General features: G+C 40.4%; 1 protein-coding gene across 2 annotated transcripts in view; it reads right to left on the reverse strand.

Annotated features, from left to right (window-relative positions):
- The window catches only part of Nme8 (NME/NM23 family member 8), a 49,711-nt gene extending 38,174 nt beyond the window's left edge, over positions 1 to 11,537 (reverse strand). The window contains exons 1-8 of one of the 2 annotated variants that reach the window (XM_042278254.2): positions 11,469 to 11,537; positions 11,316 to 11,358; positions 11,181 to 11,238; positions 10,901 to 11,007; positions 8,874 to 8,945; positions 5,447 to 5,563; positions 4,757 to 4,823; positions 3,268 to 3,341 (exon numbers count right to left, since the gene is read on the reverse strand). In XM_042278254.2, coding sequence (XP_042134188.1) covers positions 3,268 to 3,341; positions 4,757 to 4,823; positions 5,447 to 5,563; positions 8,874 to 8,945; positions 10,901 to 11,007; positions 11,181 to 11,238; positions 11,316 to 11,348 — 528 coding nt within the window. In that variant the 5' untranslated portion in view covers positions 11,349 to 11,358; positions 11,469 to 11,537. Of the gene's footprint in view, positions 1 to 3,267; positions 3,342 to 4,756; positions 4,824 to 5,446; positions 5,564 to 8,873; positions 8,946 to 10,900; positions 11,008 to 11,180; positions 11,239 to 11,315 lie in introns of both variants that reach the window. The other variant, XM_006988900.4, reaches the window with a different exon arrangement.
- Between the last annotated feature and the right edge of the window lie 1,248 nt (positions 11,538 to 12,785).

Raw genomic sequence — 12,785 nt, forward strand, 5'->3', positions numbered from 1 at the left:
AAAAAAAAAAAAAAAAAAAAAAAAAAAAAACAAATACAAGTTCAGGTCCAGATGAATTCTGCCAAACCTTTAAAGAAGAGCAAACATTAATGTTCCTTGAACTGACCCATAAAAGAGAAATGGAAAGAATATTATCAGTAAATTCACACTCTCTGGAGCCAGCATTGCCCAGATTCCAAAGAAGGATAAGGACACAACAAAGAAACAAACCTACAGATCAACTTACCCAGAGAATATAAACATGAAAATTCTCCAAGTCTTGCAAACTTGTAGTTAGAAGTTTTCCTGTGTCCTGGCCGGCAAAAGTTTGGGACAAAACTCTCCCATTTGCGTCCCCCAAGCAAACACACAGAGTCTTACATTAATTATAACTCCTCGGCCATTAGCTCATACTTATTACTGACTAGCTCTCACACTTAAATTAACCCATAATTCTTATATATGTTTAGCCATGTGGCTTGGTACCTTTTCTCAGTTCTACCTTGTCATCTTGCTTCCTCTGTGTCTGGCTGGTGACTCCTGACCTTTTCCTCTTCCCAACATCCACCTAGGCTGCTTGCCCCGCCTATACTTCCTGCCTGGCTACTGGCCAATCAGCATTTCATTAAACCAGTGTTCAAGAGCATTATCCCACAGCACAAACTATATTAAAAAATACATTAAGAAGTTCATACATCATGACCAAGTTGATTTCACTGCAGGATGCAATGTTTATTCTACAGACATAAATCAATAAGTGTAAATCAGCATATAAATAAAACAAAAGACAGAAAAAAAAAACATGATCATTTCAATCAGAGTAAAAAAGGCTTTGACAAGCTGAATATCCTCTCATAAAGAAATTCCTGAAGAGACTAGAGACAGGAGCACATCCAAGCATAGTAAGGGCTATCTATGAAGAGTCTACAGCCAACACTATGCTAGCCGCAGAAACAATGAAAACATTGCCTCTAAACTTTGGAATAACACAAGAATATCCACTATCTCTGCTCTTATTTAATGCAGTGCTAGACATCTATAGCTAGAAATCGTAGATAAAGCAAGAAAGCATGAGAAAGAAAAAAAACAAAAGAAATTCAAATAGGAAGGAAGACATGTTGTCCCCATTTGTAAATGGCATGACCTTATACTTAACCTTGCAGACACTATTAGAAAAATTAGAGCTAACAAACTCCAGCTAAGTAGCAGGGTGCAAAAAATCAACATAAAAATATCACTAGTGTTTCTATACACTGATAACAAACCTGTTCCTCCCCACCCACCCACCCCCCCAAAAAACAGAGGAAAACTTATTAAAGCAAAAAGAAAACACCTAGGACTAAAACCTAACCATACAGGTGGAACAATATCAATACAAGGAACACCTTAAGATACTAAATTTAAAAAAAAAAACTAGAAAGAAGACACTAGTCACTTTGACTTTTTATAGGAAATAGTTGCCCATCTGCATTAGAATCAATTTCACATACATGTAAGGAACTGTGAAAATTGTATCTTATAAATATTTCCATATTAGGCATACTATAAATTACATTAATGTAAAAATATACTTTGGGTCTAAAAGAAAGCATTGAATGGTTTCTTAAATCGTCATGCATTGAAAAGTGCCATTTGTTTATAAAATATAAGAAAAAAAGCAAGTTAATGTGGGTTTATAACAATGTTACATCACTAATAGCTAAAGAAAAAAAAACATTTATTACAGTACTATATAGCATCTAAAATCTTGAAAGTTTCTGTAGGGTGGTAGTAAGGTAGTTAATTCAAGCAAGATACAGGAGGAGATGAGGTCCTTTGCCAGTAGCCATGTCAGAGCAGCAGCAGGTGGCAATTGAAGTTCAAGGTATCAGCCCACCAGGAGGAAACTTTCTGATGGGTCAACCTTGGTTAGGCAAGGCCACAAGACTCCAGACTCCAGAATGTCTTTTGCTCCTGCTGTGCCTTTACATGTTTGCTGTGGCTATCTTTCTCTGGTACCTGGCATGGAATGGATGTGGAGAGATCCCCGCTGCTTGTAATGTAGTGTGTTTATCCCATGGAAACATCCCATTCTACTGGGCATTTTAATCTGTGGATTGTCATGAAGATGATTCCTCCCTAAGCTGTACTGCCTAATTGATAATAATAATAATGATAGCTAATACAGAGTTTTGATGAATGAAAGTAAATACAAGGAAATATTATACAGCTAGGGCCTATAAGTTTTACCTAAGGAGCTACATAGTTCAGATTAATGATTAAGGAAAACAATTGAGTCCCCAGGAGTCAGGCTGGCTCTAATTCTCTTAATACTGGAAAATGCAGTCACAGGTTTTGGTGTGCATCATTAGGTGAAACAAAGCTTCAAAATAACTTCAGCTTAGACCAGATGCTTTGATAATAGTTTTAAGATGAATAACCCCAGAAAACAATCTAAACTTCACAAGGACACATAGCTGAGTTGTCTGATTCATTAGGCTAAGGTCAAAAATACAAAGCAGCCCGATTGCTACTAGCCAGCATACTTTTTTTTGCTATGTCTGGTTGATAATCAAAAGTGATGAATAATTCCTTGTACCCATTCCTGACCTCAATTTTCTGATATAAGAAACTATTGATGAATTGTTATATACACTGAAGATTCGAAGTTCAGCTAACTTTTTTATGTATAAAAGTTTAGGTTTGTGACTCCTTTAAAATTCCTTATGATTACCTGTCAAGATAGATAATAATGTGATTGATCCTTTCATTGTAACCACAATGGCTGAGGAAAAATGCTCCTTGCTTGCTCATGTTTTATTAATCTGTAACAAGTTACTTAGATGTATCACATATGGGTTATTGGGGTGAATGTTTTTAATCATGTAAGTGAGACAGAAACATGTTTTATCTATATTCATTATAATTATTCACTTGAAAAATGAAATGTAACCACATTGTGATTCATGTATTGCCTGAAAGATTTTGTGAAGGTATGTAAGATGTAGAGGGAAAGAAAAAAAAAGAGAACAACAGAGAAGAATAAAGAAGGAAACCATCAAGAGAGCATGTGGGTGTTTTTTCCCTAACCTCCACAGATAGAAAAGTCTGGTACACACTGACCCTGTGGACTTCCCTTTGATTCCTGTGCTGCCTGGAGGCTGGTCCCCCAGGCAGCAATAGTCTTTGTAAGACAGAATAAGCAAACTCTTTTAGAGGGAGCTAGGAAGAGCAATTCAATGTTTTCTATTTTATCATAAGGTACTATTTTGTAATTAATTTAAACAACTTTTGGTAAGTATTACTTACTTTTTCCTTAATTTCTATATGTTTTCTCCTGAGTACAGCATCAGGTTTGATAATAGCCATATTGTAAGATTCCCCTAAGAGAAAAACCAAATGTTAATCTTCTTGGCTCAGAACTAGGATAATGAAAGATCTGGCAATTAGAAATATGAATTGATAATGTTTCGATTACTAAGGAGACATGATATGAGTATATGGGCACTATAGTTTTGATACAATTCTCATACATTAGAATCACATCTGTGGTTCCTATCAGTCTGTATTAACAGTGAGAAAAGCTTCAGTCATGCACTTTGCAGATATAAATCACAAATCAACAGAGCTACCATGTAAAAAATGGACTCTTACCACAAACTTCCTGTACTGGTTGTCTTAGTTACCATTCCTGTTACTGTGGTAAAATGTCTGACAGAAGTGACTTTCAGCAGAGAGGGTTTATTCTGGCTCACAGATCAAGAAAATTGTCTCCCATGGTGGGGAAGCCAAGATGGCGGAATGTTGAGGCCACTGGTCATATCATATCCCCGGTCGACAAGAAAAGAGTGATGAATGAAGGCTGCCACTGAGCTATTGGTTCCCTTATATGTTCTTTAAGGTTCAACACTGGTAATGGCAATGGTACCACCTACAAGTGGGCAGGTCTTCCCACCTCAGATGATCTGAACAAGGAGATCCTGCACTGACACCCACAGACACTTCTGTCTTGGGTGATTCTAGATTCTGACAAACTGACAGTTAACACTGCCCATCACATCAGATCACTGAGTGTAAGTTACTCTTTGCCTTTACAACTCCACAGAGAATGAACACACACACACACACACTCATGTGCATATGTGCTCATGAGTATAACACAGGCACACGAGTATTTGCACACACATACACAGTCAAACAGATGCACACACAAACACATAGATCTGTGGTTCTCAGCCTTCCTAATGCTGTGACCTTTAATACAGTTCTTTCATGTTGTGGTGACCCCCCCAATTATAAAATTATTTTCGTTGCTACTTCATAACTGTAATTTTGCTACTGTTATGAATTGTAGTGTAAATATCTGTATTTTCTGATGGTCTTAGGAAACCCCCATGAAAGGGTTGTTTGACCCCCAAAGGGGTCGCAACCCACAGGTTGAGAAACACTGACATAGAGACTCCAGAAAAGGCATGACATTTTCAACTGAGATTAAATCAAAAATACTGAATTCAAAGAAGAAATTATTTTTGCAAGGCTTGGAAGGTGAAAGATGAACTGGAAGCTGGATCCCAGATCAGTTGCAGAAGATAGGAACACATGCTCCTGGGTAAGCAATGAAGGGTCTTTAATCAGAAATCAAAGGCATAAGGCAAGGGGAACCAAAGATGTGAGCCATTATGCAGAGGAACAGCCCTGCACTGCCTCTCACTGACACAGCAGCTCTTCATTGCTACCGTAACATAGTAAAGGGCACATGTGCAGAAAAGTTACTGGACTCCCTCACTTTGTGACTTACCAACACTTTCATACTGTCCTTCCCCCAGCTCTTCTTCAGATTCATCGACTAGTGGAATTTCCACATACTGTGAAAGAGAAATGGAAGTAGGACAGCCCCTTTAGTGTGATAGTCAAAGAAATTTTGTTTATAATATAAATCAAAGCCAGGGGGATAAAAGGTAGAACACAAAGCCCCTATGACTCGCAGTGGCAACACGCTTCCCGAGGAAGCGGTATTATGTCAGCCCCTAGCTAGAGACAGAGCACTATAGCTCCCATAGAGTGCCCCTAAAGAGCCATGTGTGAGAGGCTGAAGCCCACGTCTGTGATGTTAGCGTGAGGTGGTGGACAATTTCAAAGTAAGGCCTCGTTGGAGCAACATGGTTCATTTGAGACATGCCCTGGAAGGATCTCTTCCTCTCCTCTTTCTTTTTCATTTCTCGGCTCCCATGAGTTGAGCAACTTGTTCCACTACCAACTGCCTGCCATGATGTGCTGTCTTGCCACAGCCCTAAAACAACAGGAAGGAAGGACAATGAAGTCACAGGAGCCTAGCCATACCTCTCCTCTTTATAAGCCAACTGTCTTGGGTATTTTATCACAGTGACATCAAGTGGCCTGCCATACATAGCTAGAGAAAAATGCTGCAAGGAAACATAAAATAGGATGCATTTCACAAGTTATAATATACATTCATCAATAGTATTACCTGAGGACGAGCCATTTCACCTGCTACAACTTTCCTCTCTTCTTCTATCAAGCCAATGACCTTTCTATTGATGAGTGGTGCATTTGCACCCCGAATCTTTGCAATAATTTTACCATTCTACAAGAGAAAGGAAAGTATAAAGAAACTTTCATTTTCATATGAAGTCCATAATTAACATTTACTTTGGACTAAGTTCCCTCTCCTTGATCCCATTTCCCACCACCATCCTTTGGATACTGTTATCAGCCTTTTGAAAGTAGTACTGATGAGACAGTTCACTTTGGTTTGGTAACATCAGCAATTAGAGTTCCACACTTTGTCTGCCCTCTATAAAAGGCATGGCTGCATTCCCACCTCCTTGCAGCATCCGTACACTACCACCCAGGCCTGTAACCCCACCACCTACAGCACATCACTGCCCTACACGAGCACTCACAGAATACCGGCCTCATTCATCCTTGCTTTAAATGTGAGGGACTCTAGACAGGGCCTTCAGTTTGATCTAACGATATTCTAATTTCCTTTATGTGGCCATGCACACTGACCAAAGGCAATTTGGGAAGGAAAATGTTTATCTGTGCTATACTTCTCTACCACACTTCATCATTGAGGGAAATCAGGGCAAGAGCTTGAAGTAGAACCCATAAAAGAACTCAGCTTGCCAGCTTGTCCTCGAGCTTTCTTATACAGCTAAGGACTGCATGCTTAAATATGGTGCTACTTACAGGGGGCTGGGCCCTTCTACATCAATTAATAATCAAGCCGAGCATCCACAGACATACTCACAGCCCAATCTGACTTAGGCAACTCCTCAGTTAAGACTCTCCTGTTAGATGAATGTTGTGTCAGGTTGACAATGCAGACTAAGATAGATGCCATACCCCTTCACGTTGAGCCACAGCAGCTGGAAAAACAGTAGCCAGCTCCTGCAGCTCAGCCTGCCCTGCACCCCCTGCCCTCAATGTCAGAAGGGATTCCACCGGGCTAAGGAGTGGTAGAAGAGCTCGGAGAACTCAGCTTTCAGCAATTGTTCCACTCTCTTTGGATCTGTAATTCCCACAACTGGTCCTGCACTTTCATCTGTCTTTTACCTTCTATACACTAAGCATCTGTTTATGGACATAGAACCAGGCATGATGGCATGGAACGAGAGGCCTTGTATCCAACACTAGTAAATAACAAACAAAAACCCAGAAGACCCACAAAAGCACAGACACGTGGAATAGCAACCCCATAGGTACCATTAAGGGAGGCTTAGAGCACCCAGAGCATCTACAAGAACTTGTTTGTTAAGAAAGATCAGCTGAGATATTACTCAGTATCAGGAAGTGTGTTTCTTGCTTCAAGATATGAAGGATGATAAGAGATCGTGAAGTGGGGGGAAGTAAAAGAGAGGAAATATACTATGCAGAAAGAATAGCAGATGCAAGGGCATAGGCCTGTAGGAGACATGGCAAGTGAAGAGGACCTCTGGGAAAGTGGGGCTGAACCCAGTATGCATGGTCTCAATACCCAGAGAAACCCAGACCATATGGAGCCTTGGGTACCTTGGAAGGAGAAGACAACCCTCCCTCAGTCAAAAACTCTAGAATGCTGGACTGTAGATTGTGCTCACGATTAACATTCTTTTTTTAAAGATTTATTTTATTTTGTTCATGTGCTCATGCATGAGTGCATGTGTGTGCATGCGCGTGCGTGTGTACGTACGTGCGTGCGTGTGTGTACAGACATGAGGTCAACCTGGAGCTGGAGTTACAGGTGATTGTGAGACACTGTTGTGGGTGATGTGCACTTAACTGCTAAGCCATCCCACTAGCCCCACAATTAAAATTCCAATTGTGAAGATTATTTTTCCAGCTTTGTGGAAGGCATTGGAGGGAGCAAGAGAAGATGTCTGTCTGCAGTTCAGGTGTACATCTAAGGATTCTCAGTCCGATACCAGCCTGACAATTCTCTTGAACAGAACTGTTCTGGCTGAAACTTGCTAGAAGGAAGTTTTTGCCGGCTGAGAAACTTGACTGATTAAAGAGGTCGAGATGGAAGTGTTTAAGTTAACAAATGGTCAGCTGGAGGGCAGTTTTGTAGGTAGGGAATATTATTCTTCCCTAAGTGGTTGTTGATCTGGTGTGTTCAGGAAAAAAGGTGCCTAAAGCATGAATACAGTGCTTAGTGGATGAAGTATGCTGGGAGGAAAGATCCTTGATGGAAAAGAGACCAGGAATTCACAAGCCAGGGCAGAGTGAGGTGTCAACATAGATAATGAAACCTGGAGGGGACACGGGAACGTGGGTTTGAAAATCAGACTTTGAACCAATGCCAAACTGTGACATTAGCCACAGAATTTACTCTAGATCTGAATTAATAGAACCGGTGTGGGAAACTAGAAAATTAATCAAATGTAGTGGATTCTAACAAACAAAGGAAAATAAAGCAACTGAAGTATGAGTGATAAGAAGAAAGAGAGACATCTACTTTGCTCATGGTCTGACAAAAATCCGGGAAAAAAAAGTCACCACTTTTTAGGCTTCAGGAAGAATGTTCCAAAGCAGCAAGCCTTTCCTCTGTGAAGATTTTCATCTTGATTCCTTAAACTGCAAATAGGCTTGGTGGCATCAAAACTATCACTCTAAACACAGACCATATTGCTTCAAAAGCTGAAAATACTATACATCAAGAGCTATACTTTCAACATAGTGCATGATATATTTTTATTCAACTAGAGCAATAATTCATTTGCTCGAAATAGTTGCAAGAGCGTTATTTAACCGAATCGAGAGCTTGTGTACAAGAAGTGCTATTAATAATTATTTCTACTATTGAAAAGTAAGCGCCCTCACCAGAAGGTTGACCTAGTGGTGTTTACCTCTGCTGACACTTCTCTTGATGACCACGGGACTGAGGGCTTAACTGTAGACTGGTTTTAGGAAATAACATTTACCACATTGTTTTCTGACTATTGTAGATGTGTGTCCAATGCAAACTACAGGTGAAGTACTGACAAGGGTGAAGAGGAAAGAGATCACCCCACCCCCATAGAAAGCAATGAGAACAACTTGGGAATAAACTTTCTACGCTATTTCTAAACCTTTGTAAATACAGAGATGGGAGCAAAATGCAATAGAGAGAGTGATTAGGCAAATGCTTTCACACAAATCCATGAACACTTAGAATCAATTCTCTCCTGCCGCTCATCTGAGAACGGTTCCTCACTCCAGTAAATGCTGACTTGTCTTTTTTCAAATCAGCTCAGTATGCGATAGTCTTAACAAGCTCCCCAAAGGCAAATTATTAAATTCATTATCAGGCAAACAGAGATAAGGCAAACACTGTGCAATTACCAGCACCAGCAAACAGCCCCATGGTAATTTTCCCTGCTACCTGCTCCTTCACAGGAATCTGATAATGAGATGATGAATGCTATACTTACAAGACTAAAGAGGAACATAGGCTCACATTTATCTCTAAATGGCTGCAGAGTCACAATGCTGTCAGCTTCAGCCTGAAGGATAAATTATTTTATACAACAATGTAAATATTTTATACAACAATGAGAAAGCAATATCCACACTATTCTGGATCTTATGTTCAAATGGTGTAGAGATATACACAATTTTCTGGAACAGCAACATTTTCTGGTTTTGTAATAGTTGCATTAAGGATCAAACTGCACGCATTAGCAACTCAAGCCTGTGTTATGTTGGTTCCTGCAGTAAAACTCACCTCTGTTTCTACCTTCCTCGCTGCCTGGTCCTGCCATTACTCTTCCAATCCAGCCCAAGTGTCCTTGATCCAAAGAATGTCTCTTACTCCCTCCTGACAGGTCACTTCTGGCTCCATACTGTACTTGACTGTCCCTCACCCAAGGCAGACTGTGTCTTTCAATACTGTACCACAGGCAGGTGTGGGGCTGCCTCACTTGCTTTGTTAAGAAAGCAATGATTTTCCAACTACATGTAACTCCAGCTCCAGGGGATCCAACACCCCTGGCCTCTTGGTACACTCGCACTCAACATACATGCACCCATACATAGACACCCCCTCACACATAGAGAGACACAGATACACACACACACACACACACACACACACATACACACACACACAAAATTAAAAATTATAAAGAAAAGAAGGACAGAATGCTTCTGCAGAAGGGGATGGCTAGTTGAAACCATGTGAGATCAGGAAGCAAACTGACTCCAAGGGTGTCTTGAAGGGCAGGGAAGGTCTATGCTCAAAACATGCAATGGATGGAGGTTTCATATCTGCTCAAGGACTATGTAGTTTAGAGATCTGGAGTATACTGTTTGGGCAGTTTATAGCTGGCTGACTGAGGTATGCATCTGTCTAATAGAAATGCATTTTAGGTTCTCTGGTAGTCACATAAAAGAAACAGGTGAAAATAAAGTATTTTCTTTAACTCAATATATTATCAGTTCAACATGTATTCAATGTAAAAAGTGTTAAAAATGTCTCATATCATTTTCCATAATAAATCTTAAAATGTATTATTTTATAAAAATTCATATTTAAAGCATATTTTAGTGATTAATATTCAATAAATAATTAATCAATAATTGACCTCTAATAAAAAGTAGATTCATATAGCATATTACATTTCACAATAATTTAATTTGGTAATATCAGTTTTTAAATTTTTTAAATTTATTTGTGTGTGTGTGTGTGTGTAAGAGAGAGAAGCAGGCAGACAGACAGACAGACAGACAGACAGACAGAGAAAGAGAGAGATTCTGTCTCTATTTTCATCATTTGAGTCCCAGAGATCAAACCCATGTCATCAGGCCTCCCAGCAAGTGCCTTTATCCACTGCACTGTCTCAACAGCCTTCAGTTTTAAGATTAGAATAATTAAAATTGAAAATGCATTTCTGTAATTCGTCTAGATAGATTTCAAGTGTTCTGTTTTACATTAAGGCATATTGAACAATAAGATTCTAACCAATTGTTAACTGGATATAGAGAAATTGAATAACCAATACAATTGGGTTAAATGAATTTGACTATGATGTCTAATCTCATCAATTTTTATAACTAATAGGTGAAAAGAGAAATTATTTCCTTTGAAACATTCATGCATAGATAAGTATCTCGGGATCTACTCCATGACACCCAGCACACAGCTCCCCATCATCTTAACCTCAGGGACATATATTAACATGTCATGAGGTAAAAGAAATATCAACAGATACATGTCCATTTTTATATTTTTCTAAGGTTTGCAGTCATGATGATTTATCTCAGTCAGCATCCCAGGAATTAGGTAAAATCATACTAATTCTCAAACTAGTAGAACTAAATATATAGTAAAAATGCCAAGCAAACATTGTTTCGACTGAAGACTGATGGGTTGCTTAAGTTAAGACAGTACTTGAAGTACTTGGGAATCCGTAAGCCCTATTGTAACAGTAAACAAGTTGAATGAAAATGAAAAGCTTACAACCGCGAAGTGAAGAATCTCATCTTCATTCAGTTCATTTTTCAGTTTTCTGAATAAAGCTTGCACGGCTTTGCAAGGTCCACACCAGGCTTGGTAAACATCAATCACTAGAGAAGATGGCGACATTTATCAAAAGGCAGAGTCAAGGGAGCTAGAGGCTGGGACATTCCCATCCCAGGTGAGGAGGAAGGCAGCTTTGAAACACAAGAGTTGAATTCTGCAAGGTGTCCCCGGTGCTTGGGGACAAAGTCTGGATGAGGACAGCAGAGAGCCCCAGTACCTGTTAGGCCTTTGTTCAGCAACATCTCATCCCACAGGTTCTGACTATTGATGACTGACTGTGAAAAGCAAAACACTGTAAGACAGGACAAGTGCCATTGCACCAGACACAGACCTGCTGGCAGGACAGACCCACCTGTAGCTGGATTTCACGCTTTTTGCTCGCCATTTATCTACTTCTGCGTGGAAAAGGAAAAGAAACATGAAACATGAGGGAATTTAATCACTATTATCTTTGTATACCTAACGTCTTTGTGTATGGTCCAATTTCCCTTTAGAAAATACTGGCCTGCTCAGAATGGCCTCTAGAGAGGAGTCAATGTCATAGGCAGACTAGTGCATGCTGGGAACGGATTCTTCCAACAAACAAAAGAATGTAAGAATGTTAGGGGGTTCTGTTTAAAGTGATAGTCTATGTGTGCATGTGTGTGCGCGTGCGCTGTGTATGTGGTATATGTGTGTGTGTTTTAACATTGTAAAGTCATACTGTGTGTGTTGTATGTGTGTGTTGTATGTGTGTGTTTTAATATTGTAAAGTTATACTATGTGTTATATTTATTTTTTTAAATATTGTGATGGTCTCTTACACCTTCAGTGGAACATGTTAATGTTGGCTGTGTACATACTCTTCAGAGCTGCTCACTCCAAGGTTATTGAGTTTTTAGAATAAAATCACGAATGTTCTCTAAAGCACAGCATGAATTTTCCTTGGGTGTTAACACCAAGGATAGGGTAGTAGGCGTTAAGGTGAGAGAAAGGAACAGCCTCTAAGACTACTTCCCAACAAAGTTGCTAAATATCATAGCAAAATGGGCCCTCTCAGCTAGACTGGGACCTTAAAGAACATTTAAGTTGGCCCTCTGGCTGGGGTTTATGGCCCTTGGTAGCGTGAGCTCCTGAAGTTCAGTGCCTAGACTGCTGAGTCAGGCCCAGGCTGAGGGTGGCAGAGCTCCTGCTGCGCCTTCCTCCCCAGCAGGTCCAGCTAAAAGAGGGGCTGAGGGATGCCTGGTATCACCCCCTGGAAGATGAAGAGCAAAGACGCCAACGTTCAGCCCTCGAGCCCTGCTCTGCCCTTCCTTTCCTGTGGTGGAGGCTCGAGGCTCCTGCTCACAGCAGGTAGAACTGGGCACCAAACCCAAGAGCAGTTGGCACCTAAAAACCCTTCACCACTCCTGCAACAGCCCTGGAAATACAATTTCCATCTCCTCAAGACCCCTCCTTCTGCTGCTTCCTGCTGAGTTGCTGAATCTGAGCCTGTCCTCGGTGTCCCCGACCCACACATACACACTCCACCCCTGTGTGCCTCAGCATTTCTGGTTTCCAGGGAGGCTTCTCCAGCAGACCTGACCATCTCTCTCCTGGGCTTTGGAGCCTTTGTGACTGGCCACGCCTTGCAGTAAAGGATACAAATTCCTCAAATTGGAGCAGAAGATGCAGTCCCTTCCTGCTGCTCTGACTCTCCACCTTTGTTGAATCTACCCTGGCGTTCCCACCTTCCCCCTTTCCCACCTAGGAATTAGGCTCACAGAACTGTTTGTACTATTTCAATTTTTAGACTTACAAATATGTTGCCAAAATGATGCCCAAGGTTCCCACGCACCCTTCT

This window comes from Peromyscus maniculatus, chromosome 5, assembly GCF_049852395.1.
Source record: "Peromyscus maniculatus bairdii isolate BWxNUB_F1_BW_parent chromosome 5, HU_Pman_BW_mat_3.1, whole genome shotgun sequence".
Classification (NCBI taxonomy): Eukaryota; Metazoa; Chordata; class Mammalia; order Rodentia; family Cricetidae; genus Peromyscus; species Peromyscus maniculatus.